The sequence below is a fragment of the Epinephelus fuscoguttatus genome, linkage group LG3, assembly GCF_011397635.1.
Source record: "Epinephelus fuscoguttatus linkage group LG3, E.fuscoguttatus.final_Chr_v1".
NCBI classification, from domain to species: domain Eukaryota; kingdom Metazoa; phylum Chordata; class Actinopteri; order Perciformes; family Serranidae; genus Epinephelus; species Epinephelus fuscoguttatus.
In genome coordinates, this window is record NC_064754.1 from 26819831 (window position 1) to 26842051 (window position 22221).

The following is a 22221-nucleotide window of genomic DNA, read 5'->3' on the forward strand; positions in this document are numbered from 1 at the left end:
TTTTTGAGACAATTTGTAGACTAAAGATTGAAGATAATTGTTTGATGGATCCTTGCCCATGGTCTGTTTTTAGATGATAAACAGTACTCACTCCGATCAGTACTCCAGCTGTCATGTCTACACTCTGACTGTGCGGCAGAGTTTCAGGCGAAGCGACAAGCAGCGTTCAGCAAGCACTGAAACTTATTTTGGTCCTGTTATTTGTGCATGCTGTTGATTTAAGGCGGACAGATACGGCACTTTCAGCAGAAACCGATTTGAACAAGTTCTTTTGGAAATAGAGTTTGGAGACAAAGGAAAACACCACATGGGCTTCAGACACTGCAGTGTGTTCGGGCTTACTTGCCAAATAACTCAAAATTTTTGCACAGCAGCCTTCATTTTGTGACCATCTGTGATTGCTTTCGAATATGACGTGACTATACGTGCAGAAAAGGCTTCACTTTTGCTGCTGTGTTTCATTAAGGGAATGAACTTTTCTGTTTGTTGTAGATGAAATAAACTGGATTAAAAGCTTAATACTTTGTTCACAGGCCTTTTGCAGGTACAATTAAGTTTGTGGACAGCAGTTGTCTTCCTTTATCAAATACTGGAGATCACATTTTGGTAGAGAGTGGGCTTTAGGATTTCCATACCTAGCAGTTCTGAATTAGTTAACGTCTTAAGTAGCTGTAATAATTATTAATATGCTGTGAAGACACTGCGGTCCAGCTCAAGTCTGTTCTTTTTTTAGAGATTGCGTAGGAAGCCTGTATTCAAGCTGTCCAAAGGCTAGTTATGTAGATAACCATCGTGAAGGTCACTTAACAGAATCACTGATGCATTTAATTGCATGTAAACCTTGAAGAATGAGCACCGGTATGCTGAAGTCAGTCCAGCACACATATCTATAACCTGCAAGGTTAATTTGAAAGATCTAACCTTGTGTGAGGACTACAATTATCTCCTTTGTGTTGAAAATCTGGTCATTTAAAGTCTACAGATGTGGAACACACACACACACTCATGATCATACAAATAGGGACTAATACTCAGTGGTTTTGATAAAGAGGCTTGGCTAATGAATCAGCGCTTTGATTAATTCCTGCTACAACTGGTGTGTCTGGAATTATTATATTCAATATTTCAGTTGCGAAGGGATCAGACTTGTCTTTGTTGATCCCCGTCTCCCCTCTCTGTCTGTTTCCTCTGTCTCTCGCAGTCCCTTCCCTCTGTCGGTGTAATGAGGCTCCTCTGTGGTTCTATAATTAAAACCCCAGTGTACAGATAGAGATGGAGTGATGGAAGGATGGACAGGAAACTGACTCATGGACTGTGTCAGTATGACAAGCCAACTGTGTGTGTGGCTATGTATGTATGCTCCAGTTGTTCCACCTAGTTATGGATTTAATTGCAGGCCTGTTATACAGTATGATGAAATAGATTAAGACGGATGCCCGTGTAGAAGGCTCCGACAGAGCATTTTGCAGCTGCACACCCACTTAAACTGTCTTCAAATCCTCCTCCATTCACGGACAAAATAGTCAATAGACAGAAAGAAGGCAACAATAAGGCAGGTAGTGAGAGAGGTGTCCAGTGGGACAGGAAAGAGACCAAAAGTCACAGACGGTGGATGGGACAAGTTTCTAAGAATCAATGACCGAGCAGAGGCTGTGGAGGTAAAGAGGCCACAGAACAGAAGTAGGAAGATGTTCTAAAAGTTTTAATGTTACACAGGTTTCTGCCAATAGTGTTTCTTGAAAGGCACCGTGGGTGGTGTGTGAATCTTTGTCTATACTGTACGTATAGGCAAAGATGTGTGGGAGTCAAGTGGATCCACTGCTTCATCCAAACAATACTGTGAAAACAAGTTAAAGAGTGCTGCAAAATGATACTAGAATGATATGAGAATCGATATTAGACACACATTTTTAGACATATAACTATTTATCTTACTCCAATATATATACTCTGAACAAAAGATAGTTTTTGTAGGAAACTGTAATATGATCAAAAAGATGGTTTTGAAGAATACACTTTGTTTCACCAGGATTTGACAGAGTCACTGACAAATACTTAAATCAGCACTTTGCTTAAAGGATAGCTTTGGTATTTTCAACCTGCAGCCTATTTGTCCATGTTTTTTGTGCCTGAGTGACTAACAGGAACAAATGTTTTTTGAAATTGGTTTTGTATTGAGCAAGAGGGCTGCAGCCAGCCGCAGTGGTGAAACAGGCTGCAGTGTAGCCACTCTGACCATGGCCGTACTGTTAATTTGCATCCACTAAAAGTGCTTGTTTTTGCCACTGACAGGCTCAGATTATTATTCTTAGTGTTTGACAACATTATAGAACAGATCCCTACAGAGATAGACCTTTCTGTTAAAGAGTTAGATCCTTTTTGTTTAACTAGAAACAGCCCCATTTTAAACAATAAAATATGACAATTTTGGCTTTTAAAGGCACCAGTTTGCTGTGTAAAAGCCAACAGTTAATTTGGAAGCTGAGCTAAAATTAATTTTTACAGTAACACTTACAATGCATAACAGTCTGCTCACAGCACTGGATAATTGTAGTTATAGGAACACTAATATTCCTAATGTTTTATGACAATTATCATAACACATTATGAAGTATTTTATAATGACTTATAAGGGCAACTATTTTAATACTTAATAATTGCTGGTCACTAACTGACAGCTAATTTGTAGATGACTTCAGATGGAGGTAAGGTTTCTGATTTCTGACATGTTCTACTAAAGTAAAATATCACTTTGAAAGGTTGACGCAGGCCCTGATTACACAGAAAGCATTGTAGGTGCTGTAGGTGCCTTTTTGTAATTGTTTTTAAGGAGAATTAAGCTTTTTGCTGGCATTGTTTGCGTTGCAATGTGCCTGGCTTTTCTGAGCTCTAAGCGCCTGGCATTTTTGCCAGAGTGCTCTGACCTCCTCAGATTGAAAAAACTTTAACTCAAAGTCAATAACTCAATAATAGACAGCAGGTTGTCAAACTGCACAACCGTGAATCATCCTAAAATACGCCTCGAAACAGCCATCATGGAGGTGAAGCTCCTGGACCCACTGGTGGTACTCCCCGTGATCCACCCTCCTTTTTAGGGTCTCATGCACCAACACAGATCTCTGCTTTCTATGTCATAGGGGCCTTTGGTTGAGGGTGAGAGGCTGTGAGTTAATAGTTGTGTCAAATTGAGCCTCTCAGTTCATTGTCTGTTATGACCCATTAAACAAATAAATGAATATTTAAATGTTTTGTTTTGGTCTTGCATAGATTAAAGGATTTTTTTTACGTTTCCAATTCTTTACACCCAATTACCCCTTAAAGTAACTACTCATTATAACAGTGATTATAATGCATTATAAAATGCTAATGTATTACAACTATGGCAATTACAATACACAAGGATCCTTGCAGAAAATGTCAGTGAGTGATCAGCAATTATGAAATGTTATAATACTTGACTTTATAAGTAATTATGAAATCTTTTATAATGGGTTATTATGACTATGATTTGTCTGTGCTATAAGCAGATTATAACACATTATGTTTATAACCCATTATATACATGGGCATGATAGACAGTATAACAATGTTTGTTTATAAAAACCTAAAAACAGAATCCTGCTCACAGCATTAATTCAGCCCTTGATTTCCTTTTGGATGATTGGATGCAGGGAGGTTGCAGTGATGAGACATTTTATGTTTTAAGGGGTCATTGTTTCAATTGTGCTCTCTGGTTCCAACCTGTGTGTGTGTGTGTTTATGTGTGCTTCAAGTGTGTTGATTCATTTCAGTTCAGCAGCACTTACTAGAACAAGCAGAGGGGCAGTTTGGATGGAGGAGGGCGTTGTTATTGCAGAGGACTTAGGCGGCAACGTAGTTGATGTACCATCGACACTGACTAATGCACTTCTCCAGGCAAATACTTGGGTATGGATACCATCTCACCCCCCTTAAAGAGCTGAAATGCACGAGCACACACGAAACACACACAGGATGCCGAATGAGGTGTCAAGTGCACAGATAAGTAGCATGGTGCCCGTGATTTTAATGATCCTGTCAGTCACACGGCTGTTCCTTATCGCCACATCACTGAACACCCTGCTACCCAAGCCTGTGTGTGTGTGTGTCAGTCAGGGAGTGTGCATGAACATTAATATTCTAAAAAGGAGCTTTAAAGTCTCATGTTGGACGCTGTGTACATGGAGGCAGACGTTTTGCAGTTTCCCCCACTGTGTTCAGTAGTGGTGCTTTATTTTGATACTCATCACTGTGTGAAAATGCGTGAGGCTTCACGACTCCAAACTGAGCTGCCCAACGGGATACGCTGCTCATATGCCAGCTTGTATTAGCACACACTGGCTGTATTCAGGGTTTTCATAAACAGTTTTCAGAGTATCCCGAATATAAATGAAATATTATTGTGCATGCGAACACACTGATTGTCTCTGTGTGTCAGTGCTTCCTGCTGGGTGTAACAGGTTATTGGAGTAGCAGGCCAGTCAGCAGATGTTAATTTGAGGCAATAGAAGTGGAAGCGAAAAGGAGAGATTGAGGGAGGAAAACAGAGCTGGTGAATGATGGTGCTGGGCGGTAAAGGAAAGATTGGATTGGAGGAACAGAGGGAAGATAAAGGATGGGTAAATAGGAAGAGAGATGATGAGGTGCTGAGGAAGGGGAAATATGTTTAATGGCAGAGAGAGAAGGGGGCAAAGAGAGAGAGGTTATGGTGTCACTGGTTGTTTGACTTAGCATATGATGTGTGTGTGTGCAATATGGATACGATTTTCTGTGATGATATTTGTACATTTTATGAAAATTCCCAAAAGAAGTTGTGTCTTCGGCTCATGAGTGGAGCTGATAGTTCACTAATGGCAGAGTTGGCTTCTCCTTTCGTCATGTGTCAGTGTCCTTGAGCAAGACACTGAACCTCAGCTGTATTTGTTAGACAATCGCTGTTAGAGAGCGTGAGGCAAATTGAATGAGAATCAAATTGTTAAGTTGTTTTCAATAAAGCAAGGCTATATAAATGCGGTGAATTTACAATTATTAAGCAAACTCAAATATTTGCTTAACTGAAATATTGGAAAATTTCAAAACTAATTATTAACAGACACCTTCAGTGTCTCCTTTATTAAAGCAAAGGAGGACATTAGCTAATCATTACACTAATCTAAGAAATAATGTGTGGAAACCTTTGACACTGCAGATGGAAACATTTTGGATAAAGCTGAAGCTGTTTGCTGCCTTTGAAAAATTGTCCACAGTGATATTACCATGACAACAAATCTGAAGTCACCTGTTACAGTAGCTTTCCTCAGTGAAGTAGCAGAGACACCACTAATGGAAAAAAAGCAAACATCAAATTTATAACGTAAAAATGTTTAGGCTACATGTGATGGGTTCAAATTGATTTGAACAAAGTACTTGTTCGTTCTTATTTGTTTGAACTTTTTTTATTTTTAGAAAACGAAAGCCCTGATTAGAGCTGGGCTGTGTATTGATATTGTAAGTTCTGTCTACTCCTGGTTTAAAGGCTGCATTACAGTAAGTGATGCAATGTTCTGAACTCTATCAGCTGTTCTATTATTTGCCTTTGCCTGCTTAGTCCTTATATCATGGAGCTTTATCCCTATCTTTATTCAAATGAGTGGTCTATCAGTTTGAGAGCATTATTTATTGATTTCACACTCAAAAACCCTGCCATCGCACTCAAATAGCCTCTGCTTGCACTTGGATCTAAACTGTTTCTGTTCAAACTGTGTGCTCGCACTCAGATACAATGTTGCTTACACAAATTTCCTGCTCCAGCTTTGGCTTTTCTCCTTGCGCTCAAACTGTTTCTGTGCGCTTGTGGAATTTCTGCTCTCAGATTTCTGCCCTGCTCTTAGATTTTTTTGTGTAACAACCCTGTCAAAATCCCCCAACCAATAGAATGCCAGATTTACTGTTGACCAATGAAATGATCCCTGCCTCCTTGTGGGCGTGCTCGCTTTAGTATTAGAGCGTCCCGTCGGGGCGGGTACTCTTTACCTGGGTTCATCCACTCCCATCCTCTGCCCCTGTCGGGAGTTGTTTTTCAACAGTCACCGGCTCACTGTACATTATCACTTACATATATATATATATATATATATATATATATATATATATATATAAGCGATATCTCACGAGAGGGAGTGATGTTGTACTGTATAACGTCACGAGCTTGAGTGTGATATTGTTTTTATACAACAGATCAACAACAGCTTAAACAGCAATGCTGAGTAAGGAAATGTTAACAAAAGGCGATGAAATAAATTATTTAAGTATGTTATGTAGCTCCGCAAAAAAAAAAAAACAGTTCCCCCAGTCTGTTGCCAGGCAACACAGCACACACGCCAGGAACTCACAAGCTACTTTGTATTTACATTGATCTGCAACTGTGTAACTTCGTCCAGTTCGGCTGATGAAATGTTGGCAAACCTGGATGTTGGCACGGATTCAAACACACCAGGCGGTCTGCAGAGAAGAGTCCTGGCTTCCCTTTTCCTCGTCCTCTCCTGACGACCACTCATAATTTAATTCAAATGTAATTTGGGGGAAAATATCCATCTTCTTGGTGTAACGCTATAGTGTCGGTTTGCATCAATGTAGCAAGTGTGACAGCTGGTTAATTAACGATTGTATTTATATTTATAACACCTGTGAGTGGAGTGACTTTACTGTTACGTGTCCCAGTGATGTTATACTCTATATCAGCACTCACGGAATGCCTCTTGTCTAATCAAATTACTCGGTCGGAACTAACTGTTGTATAATACAACAATAAATCTGGCATTCTGTTGGTTGGGGGATTTTGACAGGGTTGTTACACAAAAAAATCCAAGCGCAGGGCAGAAATCTGAGAGCAGAAATTCCGCAAGCGCACAGAAACAGTTTGAGCGCGAGGAGAAAAGCCAAAGCTGGAGCAGGAAATCTGTGCAAGCAACATTGTATCTGAGTGCGAGCACACAGTTTGAGCAGCAACAGTTCAGATCCAAGTGCAAGCAGAGGCTATTCGAGTGCGAGGGCAGGGTTTTTGAGCGTGAAATCAATAAATAATGCTCTCAAACTGATAGACCACTCTCCATATTATATCCACATTGCTGATGACTGTGTATCAAAAATCTCATTGTGTCAATATTTTGTGGAAGCATCAATAGTCAACCCTACGATACTGATCAAGATATTTGGTCAACAATATTGATAATTGGGCAGCATGTTGGTGCAGTGGTTAGCATTGTCACCTCATAGCAACAGAGTTCCTGGTTCAAACCTCGGGATGAGGGAGCTCTTCTGTGCAGAGTTTGCATGTTCTCTCCATGTCAGCGTGGGTTTTCTCTGGGTACTCCAGCTTCCTCCCACAGTCCAAAGACATGCAGGCTAATTGGTGACTCTAAATTGGCCGTAGGTGTTAATGTGAGCATGAATGGTTGTCTGTCTCTATGTGTTGGCCCTGTGATATTCTGGCGACCTGTCCAGGGTGTACCCTGCCTCTCACCCAGTGTCAGCTGGGATAACAGCAACAGGATAAGCGGTTATAGAAAAATGAATGAAAGAATAAATTGTGATATTTGATTTTCACTATATCGCTCAGCCCTAGCCCCAATAACTAATGTGAAGGTAAAGTAAGTTGTAATGTGAATATGATGATCAATGATATAGAATGACTAGCTTTTTTGAAGTACAACCCACAAACAAGGTCATAAAACTGGATGTAAAGCATCATCAGAGGCCTGGAGATGAAATTTTTTAAGATGTATGTTGATATTGCAGTAACCAGATTCCAGATTCTAGATTATATTAAAACTTATATCACAACATTGGATATTATATTGATTTAATGCCCAGCTCTATGTTTGTGTGTAGCACAGCTAAGTGAAGAACATGCTTCTTTCCAATACTGATAGTAACATGAGGACATCAGTGCACTATGATGATGATGATGATGATTATCAACACTAAATCAAAATAAGGCATGACACATAAATACAAACACAGACATGCAGTATGTTGACTGAGCTTGACCTTGGAAACAGCAGTTGACAGACAAGTGGTAATTTCAGGACCACTCAGTCGCCTTTTCAGGAGCTTTTAGCCACATCACATGATCAAGGTCAAGAATTAAGCCTCACTTTTAAGCCAACACGCTGTAAATAAGTCATGTTCATATATTGAGATGCATAGAGCCAGTCATGTTTCACATTCTCACACAAATAAAACTCACACATTCACACATACAAACTCTGAAATTCACAGCTAAACACAAGCACACATATTTCCCAATTGTTCATTAGCTGCTGAACTGACACCATGGTCTGAAAGACTGTGTGGGCGGTGCTTTCTACTGCACACTGTCTTCATTTGTGAAAGCCTCGCTAAAATGCAGCCACGTTTCACAGCCGTTTACGAATTCCCAGACACACAGTCATACATAAGTGTGCGTGTGCGTTTGTCCTCTTGTCCCCTGCGCTATCAGTGTGTACCTTAGGCACTGTTTTTATCAGGGTTTCAGGGCAAAACAAAGTACTCGCAAAGAATTAGTAGAAGAGGAGGAGATAAAATAAAAGAGAGAGAAAGGGGGGATGAGGCTGAGCAGGGAAGAGATGATGAGGGATCGGGTACCAGAGAAAGTCAAAGAAAAAGAGGCGAACCGAGAGCAAGTGCGAAATTGGGAAAGCTTTGAGGACGATAGAGATGGATAGGAAGGGAGAAAGAGAGGCAGAGTGTAAAAGTTGAAGATTGAGAGGGGATGCCGAAAACAGGAATAGATCAACAGGGCCTTTAATCCAAAAATAGTTTCCACCCTTCTCCTCCTTCCTCCTCATCCCTACTTTCCTCCCCGCCACTCTCTTCTCTCCCCCGTCTGGTTGTTTGGAGTGATTGAAGAAATGAGATGTGTGTAGCCTCCACGTCGTGAAACACACATACACACACACATAGAGCAGTGTGTGTGCATGTGGACATATTGTGATCCACAGACAGACAGATGATGTCCATTACCAGGCCGTGCTGTCCGGAGTCAGGCGGAACAGCTGCAGCCAGATCTCACTGATCTATCACTGTTCTAATGAATCTGTTATAGCCAGACCCGACCAATCAATCTCTGAGCCACTTAATCAATTAAACCATTAATCAGACACAGACCCTAACTGTTCTTTGCCCACATGAGCAATTGCTTTACATATATACTCAGACATAAAGACACGGGCATGCACACGTGCACTTTTTACACACAGACGCGGAGTCAGTCAGCATGGAAGTGATTGTAAGAGCGAGCTTTTCTTTGTTGCAGCGGGAGGCTAACATGCAGCATAATTAAATATGGGATTGTTTGCAGGCAATTAGGATACTTTCAGAAGAAGTACAGCTGAATGAAATGAGCATCACTTTCAGATAAACCGAGAATATATGCAGGTGAGGAACTGATATGCTTTGACTGATGTTTATCAAATGATGTGTTTCTATTTCCTGTATCATTTAATTGCTGTGAGAATATTAGCCTCACAAATATGAGGATTTGTCTGCTTTATATTGCTGTAAATTAGCTATTTTGGGGTTGGACAGTTGGTTTTGACCAAAAGAAGCAATTTGCAGGGGGCACCTTGGGGTCTGGCAAATTTTGATGGACATTTTGCATTATTTTGTGATATTTTATAGACGAATTGCTTGGACCCGCATTACGATCGCTGATCCAATTCTAAAAATGATTGGCCATGATGAGTGTTCAGATGAAGTTGGACTCAGCCTGTTTCAATGTCATCTCATCTATATTGAGTGTGTTTCTCTGTTTCGGTTTTCTCTGTGAGATCCAGTAAAAATAGAAAGGCAAACTCAAGATTTCATGTTCTTGCAGGAATTAGTCAGTGGCCCAATAAAAAGACTGCACAGCCTACCTTGCTGTCCTATGTTTAACCTCATTCATTCAATATGTGCTCCTTTCTGGCTTCAGTGACTAAAAAAGAAATCTCTATGTTAGTGGAAATAGTCGTCATGTGTGAAGCGTGTTGTCTCTGAGGGGTTCATGATCTTAAATTCCTTGCTCAAATAACTCTGAGACTAAGAACACTGTGTGATAACAACAATCTTACAAGTTAATTGCATGCCAAAATGTGCAAGATGTTTCTAGTAAATCTGTGTCAGACTGTACAATATCAGTTTAAGGCATGTCAGATGGTGCAATGAATGTGCTGGGGTAAAGCAAATGCGAGCACAGACATGTCAGCAACTCGCACTCATGTTTGGAAAATGTAGCAAAACAATAAACAAGCTTTGGCCTTTGTGTCGGCAGGTTGAAAAAAAAACGGGGAAAAGAGGACAACATGTAATGTCACTTTTGCAGAGTTAGTTTGGGGTAAATATATTTTTAGCAGTAGCATTATGCTAGTTCACTAGTGTATTCTGCATCATGATATTTTTTCACATTTTAGGATTTAAATCAGCCATCAGAGGACGCATGTCACAGGGTGATGTAGGTCCACACACAAATTGATTTTCAACTTTGGTCAGGGACAGCCCAAAATCACACGGTGCAAAGGGTTCTTAGCTGAAAAGTAGTGGATCAATTGATTTGATTATAAAGAAATAATCCTAACTTCCAGCCTTTAAGAATTATGTGGTGTGACAATGTTGTGGTATACCAAAGCGTGGTTTTCTTCAAAGAAAAGGAGGATCAATAAATTCTTAGTACAGTATTCACATTTTTATTCTGCTTCAAAGACTGAGTCTGCGAGCGAGTGTCTTAAGGAAATGCCAGGACGTGTTGCCCTCCATTGATCTGTCACATTCCTCCAGGCCTCGTCCCTCGACTCACTGCCATGCAGTAAATGAATGGACTTTCTCAAAAGCAGAAGCTACACAGGGAGCAGCGAACGCTTAGCTGGAATATCACTTGTTTCTGAAGGAGGCACTTAAAATTCAGTATCCTCTTATATATGAGGCTTATTTACTTATGCTGAGGGTCTCTTAGACACAGTTCTTCGAGTCTGCGGGACAGAGGGAAGTGATAGTAGAGAGGTAGAGAGATGAAGACAAAAAAATAGGTGACAGTGAAGAAAGAGTGGGATGGGGGAGTACCCTGCAGCATACTGGATAAAAGAGGAGAAGAAAGGGGGAAACAACCTGATTTAGTAATGATGCATCTCCTCTTTCTTGTCTCTCTTGGTCCCGTCTCCATCTGGTATTTCACCCTGAGGTGGTGGGCACACAGCAGCACCACATCACTGCCTTTTAAAGCCCCACCTTTTGGCTCCAACTTTCCCTTGTCTTCCCCATGTCTTTCATCCCTCGCTTCCTCTCTCTTGCCTTTTTAATATTTCTGCAAGATCAGAGGCTTCCTACTTTTTCTGTCTGTCTCTTATCAGAGGCGCAAACTTGCGGAAGCAGCACTCTCCTTTTGAATTGGAAATGATGTCTTTTTTTCATGCCATCATTAGGCTCACAGTATGAATTGAACATTTACATCTATTTCCCATTGAGAGTGCCATGTAATGAAACATGGCACTGGCGTTTCGTTTTTTAATACGTTTCCCTTGTACTTCTGTTGTTTCTTTTAAAGGCTGGATGTTTGTTTATCCATTCAATGGTACATTTTTTATTCACCGTCTCATTTCTGTGCTCTTTGTTCAACTGTTGAGGTAATAAGAGGTAATGTTTAACAAGGGATTGGTGGATTTTTTTTTACCTCAAGTGCACATTTGAGTGCAGGCATCTTCTTAGGCACAAACAAACGTAAAGTCTGCAGAGTCGAGATGAGGAGAGAGGAGAGTACAAATCATGTTAGTGTTGAAGAAAAAGGAAGAGGAGGAAGAAAGGCAGGGATAAGCTAACCTTTTTTCTTCCCGACAGTGAGCAAAGAGAATGTCAAAACCTGGTGACATTTGGGATTCATACAAGGATGATTGACACCAACTTTTACCTGGATGTGTATGGGAGACTGAGCTGTGCATACCAGCTGTGTGTGTGTCTGTGTGTGTGTGTGTGTGTGTGTGGGGTGTGTGTGGGGTGTGTGTGGGGCATGATTGACATGGTAAATTGGAAAGGTCAACTGGTGCTAGTGTTTTGGTGCAGACAGGCAGACAGCAGGAAGATGTAACCTTCCCAGAGTCCACATTTATGGAGAGAGGGAGAATCTGAGCAGAACGCTGGATTCGGGGCTGCAGAGTGTTGAGTTGTGTGAAAACTAAGATTTAATATGTAAACCTTCTCACTGCTGTTTATATGCTGTGTATAAATGATAACTCTCCTGAATTCTGGACAGATTTACAAAGTGAGACAGAGTACTGGGTATCAGGAGAGGAAGCATACGGACTACGAAATTTTACCATCTAGGTCCATCAGGAATTTTGCTGAGGTCTTAGGTCAACACTCCAGCCAGCTTATTATTTTATCGGACACAAAAGTGTGTGTGTGTGTGTGTGTGTGTGTGTGTGTGTGTGTGTGTGTGTGTGTGTGTTTCAGTGTGTGTAGATGAGGTCCACACGTCCTTGTGTTTCTCTCTGTGAATGTGTGAGGATTGGAAATTGGAGTTTTACATATGAATTTCAAATAGGCGCATGTGTGTGTGCGTGTGTGTGCGTGTGTGTGTGTGTGTGTGTGTGTGTTGCAGAGCAAGGACCAGAGTGAAGGGAGAGTGAGATTGACAGGGTAAATTGGAATGGTAAGGGTTTTGAGGTTGAACTCTGGGTTTTAAAACAGCCGAGAGAGAGAAAGAAAAGACCCAAATGTGTTGCTAAAAAAGTATCCTTTCGCTTGGGGAAGTGTGACAGTGGATGCCGACGTGGGTGGATGGGGAGAACGAAGCAAGGCTGTGCAAGGGAATAGATTGTCACCAAGGGCAAAGGGGTGTCTGGTTGTATGTAGATGGAGAGGAAGGGAGGAAGGAAGGCCCGGCGGGGCTGTTTGTGCGTCGAGAGGTGGTGGAGATGGGGGTGGGTGGGAGGGGTGAGTCATGGAGGGTTTGGGGGGTGCTGCAGCAAATAGGTGACCCACAGCTGGGGACTGAAGGGTCAGCACCTGCACAGGTCAGCTGGGAAGTTAACACAGTGAGACATGACAAACAAAGCAACAGTAGCCTTCACACACATGAAAGGATATGTACAGCACACAGGACTGTTGTACTGAATAGCAGACACAACACACAAATACTGTACTTACTCCCTGTTGTACTCTCACAAACACATAGACACCCCACATACACACACACACTGTGGCAAGCACACACAAAGGACATGGTGACCTGCTTGTTTGTAGGTCCTTCAGGCAGCTGAATACACAATAGTGAATTCATGAATACAAATTATACTCAAGACCGAAACACACTTAGGCACACACTAATATTTTCACATCACCTTAAACTGTATTTTAAACACACCATATTACTATCAGCCATGATAGCCTGTTTTTGTGTTCATTTAGGGCTAAGAGTCGGATCAGTGAAACATCGTCCGCCTGCACCACAGCAGTTATCTCCGCAGTGAAATGCACATCAATAAACACATTGATTAAGACAGCAAATGATCCAAAGCATTTCAAACAATGAGGGAAGTGGAAGTTACTGGAAAATATGTTTGGTGGATTCAGCTCTATAAACGTCAGATGCTTTGTTTTGTTGTGAACACACACACGCACTAGCTCGCTCTCTCTCTGTTGTCCCCTGATGTCCCCATTGTTTCTCTGTTCCCATTTGAAACTGAAGATGACTCAGTATGACACATCATTTGAATACACACGCAGAATTGTATGCCCCCCAGACCAAAGCCTGCGTGTGTCTGTTTGTGTGTCAGTGGGCATTTGTGTATGTGTGTGTGTGCGCTGACCCTCTTTTAGACACTCCAAAATAATAGACTACCCAATACTGGTACTTAACAGCCCAAACTGTGCTCCTGTTAAACAGCTGTGTTTAGGTGTGTTTACAGTAAGTGTGGGCATTGCTGTTTTTTTTTTTATACCAGTGTCTCTGAGGTATTGTTTAAATGTATATATGTTTGAGTCTGAGGAAAACTGATGTACAGCCAATATGTGTTGTTGTTGTTGTTGTTGTTGTTGTTGTTTTTAATCCTGTAGCTACGATAATAATGGTTGTCAAATTTATGTGCCTCAACAAAGCAGTGTGCCTTGATCTTTAGAGAGCAGTATTATGCCTACAGTACCTGTGCATCAGCAACACCTGAGCCAAGTTTTTTGGGATCTGGTCCAAGTCCGTCTTCTCTCTCCAGTGAATCTCTCCACATCAATTTCAGGAGTTATACTCTCGCAGTTAAACTTTCACTCATACCATATCAATAATTTAGGATTATAAACTTCACAGTTATGAGCCAGGACCTCCAGTGTTTGGATCAAGTAGCTCCCAAAAAGTAAGCAAGGTTTAGTAGTTTCACCTGTTATGTCTAACATGTCAACTGTTTTGTCTAAAGTCATCTATTGACAAAAATGTGATTTATATCAGAAATTATGTGATCAAAAACAGATAGATCCAAACTTTATTGCCAGCTCTGAGCACTTGTCCGTTTCTGATACTCCATGGACACATTTCGCTTGGTAACAGGAGGCACTGAGGTTCATTAACAACCCTCGTTTACAACAGATAATCTTTATTTTCATCAGAAATGATGAATGCAAGTGTTTGTGCTTTTCTTTCCTCTCTCAGCTTTCTTTCAGTAAATTTTGTAGCTGCTTTTGTTTTTCTTTCTCCTCAGCTTGCTTGCTCACTCTTCATCACTTAGCCCATACTGTACACAGAGTGTGTGAGTGTGTCAGTCGCATAGGCTGAACCAACTTTGCGCCGATGCCGATGTGAAACGTCAGAATCTAAATTAATGCCGTGACACACATTTTTCCACACTTACACTCGCTTAGATGAAACACATCTACACACACACAATCACACACCTGGTATTCAAGAGTTGAGTGAGTGGCTGAATAGGGGGTAGTGTATTGATAGATGAATAGTGAATGTAGATTTTCTGCCAGTAGAATGTCAATGCCATCATTTCCTAGCAGCCTACAGTCTTGCTACCTCTAGACTTATGACAAACACGGGGAGAAAGGCAGAGGGGGGAAGATAGAGGGGGACAAGAAAGGAGTGAATGAGAGAGACAAAATTTGGTAGCTGGCAGTTGATGGATGGGCTGCAAACAGCTTGTCTTCCTCTGGACTCCATGATAACATGCAGTTCTCTCTTCCTCTCTGCCTCTTCCTCCCTCTTATCCATATCTTGCACTCTGTCTGTATTTGTTTTTTCCTCCTTCTCAGAGAACAGAGTCTCCTCTTTCTGTGTGCCTACTCAACTCTGAGATGCCTCAGAGCTGCTGATTTGTGAAAGCCTGTATTTTCTTTTTGGCGTTTTTAAAAGTGTATTTGCTAAATGTGTCTTTTTGCTGCACCCCAAGGAAACACTTGAAATCTAAATTATATCTCTCCTGTTTTCCCTCTTTCCCCCAACTCCCCGCCTCCCCTTTTGTCCCACTTCTCTTCATCTCATTCTCTCTGGCTGATGGACAGTTGGCAAGAAGAACCGCGGGTCAACAGGTAAAGAACCCATTTACATTTACATTATCTTCCCTGCTCTTTCTGCTCCGGCTCCCTCTTACTCTCTCTCTATCTAAGCAGAGACAAATATTGCTGTGACCCTTTACTCCCACTAGAAGGTCAGAGCCAAGGGTTGCTCAGCTAAATGCTTTGCTGCAGGTCACGTTGGTAGCAGTGGTGGGTACGCACTGTAAAAGATGGTCCACCTGTTTTCAGCCTTGTGGCCAGTAAGACGAACCTACAGCGGGACACTTGTAACCTCAAGGTCAGCCTGCTGTAGGCCTGCATCTATTGGAAATAATGTAGAATACTCACAGTGTCTATTCAACATACAACTTCTTGTGGTTTAGCATGGCCTTGGAAAGTTTTACAAGGAAAGCTTTGGTTTCGTTGTGCGTCTCTTTTCTATAGCTTGCTAGCATCTTCAGTATGGCAACCTTGGTTTATTTTCCCTGTAAGTTATAGACTGAACACTGGACAAGGATTACATCAGACAAAATCTGAGGCCTTGATGTTGTTTAATCCAGTCAGCCAGTTTATGTGGAATTAATTATCAAAGCAACATTATGCATTTGTTACCTTAAAATAACAGCTTCAACATCATTTAGATGTTAGATGGACTTGTAATAGGGAGCATGGCACCTCTTCCATTCTCATCTCAAACTTTGGTGAGTGGGCAGGATCTCAAGGGAGAAGTCTTTAATGTTTCGCAGCATGACAACAAACACCACCAGCTAGCTATAAGAAGAGGTTAGTTTAGTTTTATCTTTTTGTTAGTATCTTTAGTCCTGCTGCCCCTGTTGTGTGTGTAATTGTAGACTCAAGTTTTATACACAAGGTGTTGTAAAGTTTTTGTGTAACTGTCTCAATAAAGTTGGTAGAAAAAGAAAAGAAGCTAACGTTGGCTCTGTATTCTCCGTACAGCCTCATGGCAGAGGTGAAGGATCATGGATGTAATAATACAAACCACATACGCCATTAGCAATGCATGAATTATGCCATGTAATTGAGCAACTAATGCAGGTATGGAAACTGTTTATACTGTAGAGCTCTGTCTCTGTCTGTCTCTAATGGGAGAACAATCCCTTCAGTCCCATCTTTCAATGTTACATTAAAGATTGTAATGTAGGCGGTAACCTTCTCAGTGTCATCACTGTCTCATACAGTTTAGTAGTTTTCCAGATGCCAAACATTCAAACGCTTAGTGAACTTATATGTACATGGGCTGAAAATGTTAGCAATATTTCAGCTTTAAAAAATCTTAATGTCATTCTTTTTTGTGATTCTGTCTGTTAAGTTTGTAAAGTCAGATTTGTGTAAAATCTTGTACTATTAAGCCCCGTTTCCACCAAACACTTTCGGTATGGTACCTTTGGAACCTAAAGTAACCCTTCAGACATGGTGCCTAGATGCTAGTGTTTCCACCGCAAACAGTACTCTTAGATGTGGGCGGGGTTGTTGTCACTCACTGCTCCGTCCAGCACTCTCTGTATTTCCTCATTACCGGTGACACAGATGGAAGTCTGCACCACAGACGAACGAGGCTGCATGCAGACATTTTCAGAACAAAATAAAACAGGCTGCAGTGAGAGTCTGTCTCCATGGGATATTTAAAAATAGCGGGTTTGTGCATTTAGTCCTTTTAAAGCAAGCTCAGGGGTTTAGTGTTGCTGGAGCCCACAGGAACAACGCTCCATAGCGCTTGTCTTTTTTTTGGAGTGAGGATTAGAATATATGCCATTCACATAATACTGTTGAAATTAATATATATAAATGCTTGAAGATCCACTTATTACTAAAAGTGTATGTCATATAAAAGCGAACAAAGTAATGGTCAAAATTGTCACAGAGAAATTTAAGGTGTGGTAACTCCAGCTGCTGCAAGAGGCAGCAAAACATCCTCTCATTTTATAGTTACAGTCTACTAATAAAACACGGTATGAACAGTGGTTACATGAGTCTCAAAACCAGCCACAGCCCAGACCTGAGCAGGAGTGACCGTCCACTACTGACGAATCAACGGACTGCAGTGTTCACAGCTCCACCTTTTCTTACCAGATCTGTGTGCTAGGTACCCCAACAGAAAGGGTAGCAAAAATGGGAACAGTGTGGAACGGTTCCATCGGTACCATCCACAACTTTTCACAGTGGAAACGGAAAAAAAGCTTACTGAACTTAACTGTACCGTACTGTACCGCTCGGTGGAAACAGGGCTTTACTCTACGTATCAGTCGACATAGTTCTTTGGATTCTGACTTACTATTTTCAGATCCTTCAGCTGGTCAACAAATGTATGTGTGCAGCTGTCCATGACACTCCATGAGACAGGGATGACACTGATAAGGTGACAGACGGAGTCGCAGTCTTTCATAAATTACATCAGCAGGGATGTAGACTCTGCTGTCGAATTGTTGTATCATGTTAGCTGTCAGACAGATCACTACAGCTCACATCACAACAGTATAAACAGTTTGCAACTCTGCAGATGAAATTTGTATTTGTGACAGCTGTGTACCTCTCAGAAACTCAGAAATCACAAAAATACCAATTCTTGCATTATATTGCTTTCAGACAGTGTTAATGTTTGGCATCAAGGTTCTAACCTTGCAGTGGGAAGTAGTTATAATAACTTCCTGCCTTGAGGAACTTTAACTCAGAGCCACTCCAGGTGGATACTGGAGTGGAGGTGGGTCTTTGTAGATGCTATATGAGCAGCAGCAGCAGCAGCAGCAGCACTGGTGTCAGCATAGTTTTCTGGTTAACTGGGTGGCAGCGAAAAAAGTGAGCAGAGTACTGATGGCATTCGCACACTGCCATAATGAAAAGGGGTGTGAAGGACATTGCAGCAGGAGGAGTATGCCATTCTAGTGCGGTGGCAGACTCAAGACGACTGTCTGAACTAACTCGCAGGCATTGCCTCATTCTGCTACATCAAACATGCTAACTAATTTTCCCTACAGCACCACTTGAGAGTCTATTACCTGAGCTCGGCTAAAACACACCTAGGTGCCAGTCTTTCTCTCCCCGGCAGTCTCACTGCAGATTCACACCGAGCCAAAGCACTTGCAAAGAGAGTGTTTATCTCTGCTGATATATAAACATTGAGTCACAGAGAACACAGAGTGCTTGAGCCCTGCTATAACGTTTCTTCATGGGTACACGCTGTTATTGTTACATTTGTGAAGTACTGACATATTGCTTTTTCCTCCTCTTAGAGTAATAACCATGTGTAAATGTTTGAGTGCCTTAATTTCCTCCGGAAGAATTATTCCCCTGAGCCACTGTCATGTGTTGATGATTTTCAGAATTATGGGGGAGAAAAGATATTTTATTTCCTCACTGTACCAAAAAAAGTTTGCAGGCAATTGCACATGCCCTTATTCCGGTATAGTGGTGATGAAATGTTACCTCATTATGTCATTGTGGGTTTTGTCAAGCAGCCAAAATACCGCAACTAATATAATACTCAAAATTAATCAAATAATCATTGAGCACTCCCGAGAGCTTAACTCCTGCCCTGCCTCGCCATTACTGCTACATGTTTCTTGTGTCTTCCTCTCTTTCTTTCCCGTCTTTCCATCTTCCTCCCTCCATCACTTGTGTGGCCCGATGACAGAGATAGATAGAGGGTTTGGCAGCTGAAGGAAGAGATGAATATTTAAAATCGCGCATCTTTCTCGGTCCTCTCACTGCTTCCCATTGTCTGTGTCTGTCTCCCCCTGGGGCTTGGATCTTCTACTCTTGGTATGGTGTGGCTTTACGTGTGTGTGTGTGTGTGTGTGTGTGTGTGGCATGTCTTGGCTTGTGGTTTTATATTGGCATTCTAAGGCAAGTGTAGTCAGACGATGACACTTAGCTGTCAGCATGCAGCATTAATGAGCGCAGTGACACGCACAAACACTCACCCCACTCTCACACACATGCGGTGCTCTCAAGAGAGATCAGCAAATGATCACCTTCTCCTCTCCATTTATTTTTGTATACCCTCCAAAAAAAACTCTTTAGAAAATTTAAAGGAAGCTCTCCGTTTCCTTTAACCTCTCACATCCAGTGTCCCTCATTTCCAACTTTCTTCACTTTTTTTTTTTGTCGCTTTCTGTCTTAAAAGCTCGCCCTCTTTCCTTCTCTCAAACTCTTCCTCTCACTCTGTTGTGTGTGCAGTCTCAGTGTGATATGTGTTAGTTGGCTGTGAACCCTGCAGACACATATCTGACAACTCTATTAATACACAGTCAGCTAACTCCAGCCTCCTCCTGTGTGTGTTTGTGTGTGTGTGTGTGTGTATGCATGCAAAGAGATGTGTGTGTGTGTGTGTGTGTGTGTGTGTGTGTGTGTGTGTGTGTGTGTGTGTGTGTGTGTGTGTGTGTGTGTGTGTGTGTGCGTGCTCAGTCAGTCCCTCTGCTCTCTAGGTCTCTGCAGAGATTTGTTTGAAAGGCTTAAAACACACAGATCTCCAGTCATAGAAAGATCACACACGCGCTCACACACCGACTGACTCACTGACACAATAGGGAGTGTGGAGTGACTGACAGATTTAATAGGAGAACAAGCTGTAATCTGAGAGAATCCATTCGAAGAGGGATTACATTCTAATCTGTGGATGGAATAGCCTTTCATCTCTCTCCCTCTCTCCGTTTCTCTGTCTATCTCTCTCGCCTTCTATTTATCCATCTCTATCTCTTTCCTGCCCTAAAGCTGCACCAATCCTTTTAACCAGCCCTGTTTTTTTTATCGTTCCCATCCTTGATTTAATTTGGGATTTTTCTACTTCTATCCGAATCCCCCCCCCCCCCCCCCCACACTCACACAGCTGTGTCACCTCAGCAGCACTTAACTGTCAATCAGCAATGATTACACTGACGAGAGCACTGTAACGTTGCAATGCGTCAGTGTCTCTCTGGTGCTAAATTATCCCCGCATCCATGTGCGCACAGGCAGACGCACAAAAAAGTAAGCTCTTTCCTCTGTTCTCATCTATTTTGATTTATTTTTTTAAACTGCTTTAACAGCTCTCCTTTTTTATCATCCCTCTCTCTTTAATGAAGCTTTTCAGCCCCAAGTTGTTGTTGTGATACTGCTTTGTTATACGACAGCCCTCCCCTGCATTTTTTCCCCCTTTCCCTCCATCACTCCTGCTCTCCCTCTCTCCACCACATGGTGTTTCTCATTTGCTAAATGAGGAATCCAATAGAGTTAGATTAAACTTCTGGACTCTCTTTGTAGAATCTTTACAGGGAGCCTTTTAGCTGCCACAATAACACTGCCTGCCAGTTTGAATATTTATCCTTGTTTAGGTTGAGGAAGATTAATTTAATAATCCCTGTTTAAACAACAAAAAGGAGGAGATAAGAGGATGATAGGGAGTAAAAGAGGGAAGACAGGCAGCAGGGAATGAGAGATACAGACGAGATGAAATGATAGAGATTTCCCCAGAGAAAGAGGATGTTAGACACGCTGACAGAGAGAAAAGAAGAGTGCAGATCACACAACCATATGGCATTTTGCTTTCCCCTCTACTTCTACCATCATGTCTGTCACTCCAGGAAGAAGAAGACCATCTGCACAGTCCCCGATCTACATATACACTCCATCTCTCTCCTCTGAGCCCTTTTCTTTTCCCTCCTTGTTCTCCCATGTCATACCAGTGTTCCTGCTGTCCTGATTTGCCTGTCTGCTCCCCTCAGATTCACAGCCCAGAGTTAACAGGTTGGGTTCGCGTCCCCCCTTCGCTCATTATCGGCGGTCACTGCTGCCATTAAGCCTCCACTGATGGCAACTACTCCCCTGCCTGACCTCTGCTTCCCACAGTGGACAGCTAATGGACACTCTCCTCTTGCTCTACATCTACCTCTGCTCGTCCACCATCCCTCTTGTCTCTGTCTATCTTCCACCCACTCCTCCACTGCTACCCATCTTTAGTTCTCCAACATCAAACCTTTCGAAGTTTAACACACACCATTCAAGATGTCGATCTCTGCACAATAAGATTAAAGACATAAAAGAGTTTTGTGTGTATATTTACCGTGTGTGTGTGTGTGTGTGGAGAAATAGGGAGAGAGTGATAGAGACCTCCACTATTACTTCCCATCGCTCTTTTTTGTGTCACCTCACTTATCTTCCCCATTAATGACTCAACCTCTACGCTGAGTTAGAGCATCAGTGAGTGTCAAGACAGTAGAGAGTGTGCGTGTGTGTGTGTGTGTGTGTGCGCGCTATCATTTGCCTGTCTTCATGTTCCCGCATGTCTTATTCCGTGTGACAGTGGGATATGACTTTTCGGCTCTTTCTCTCCGATTAAAAAAAAAAGAGAAGAGAGAGAGAATGAGAAGGAGGAATAAAGAGCAGCGAGTTAATTACCACCTTTTCCTCCTTCCCTTCAAAGGGGAGATCAAAGCTGCTCCTCGCCTCCCCCTGCCTTCGCTCCATACCCCACTTCCTCCCCCCCCACCCCCCATTAATTTGTAGTCCCTACTCCTCCCTCATTCATCGGTTCAGTATATCCATGGAAGACCCAATGATGTTGATACCAATGCACACCCATCACACTAACAGTTATATATAGGCTTCACACAGTCTGTAAAACATTGCTAAACATTATTTTCTATTTGCCCATTCTACTGTTTTTGTACTATTTTGCTGAGCAGATGTTTCAAACTGATAACAATCCTGGCGTGT

General features: G+C 41.9%; 1 protein-coding gene across 2 annotated transcripts in view; it reads left to right on the forward strand.

Annotated features, from left to right (window-relative positions):
- LOC125886087 (protein sidekick-1-like) overlaps positions 1-22221 on the forward strand; it is a 270398-nt gene that overhangs the window by 137995 nt on the left and 110182 nt on the right. For both annotated transcript variants that reach the window (XM_049572031.1, XM_049572032.1), the window contains exon 6: positions 15520-15546. In XM_049572031.1, coding sequence (XP_049427988.1) covers positions 15520-15546 — 27 coding nt within the window. The remainder of the gene's footprint in view (positions 1-15519; positions 15547-22221) is intronic.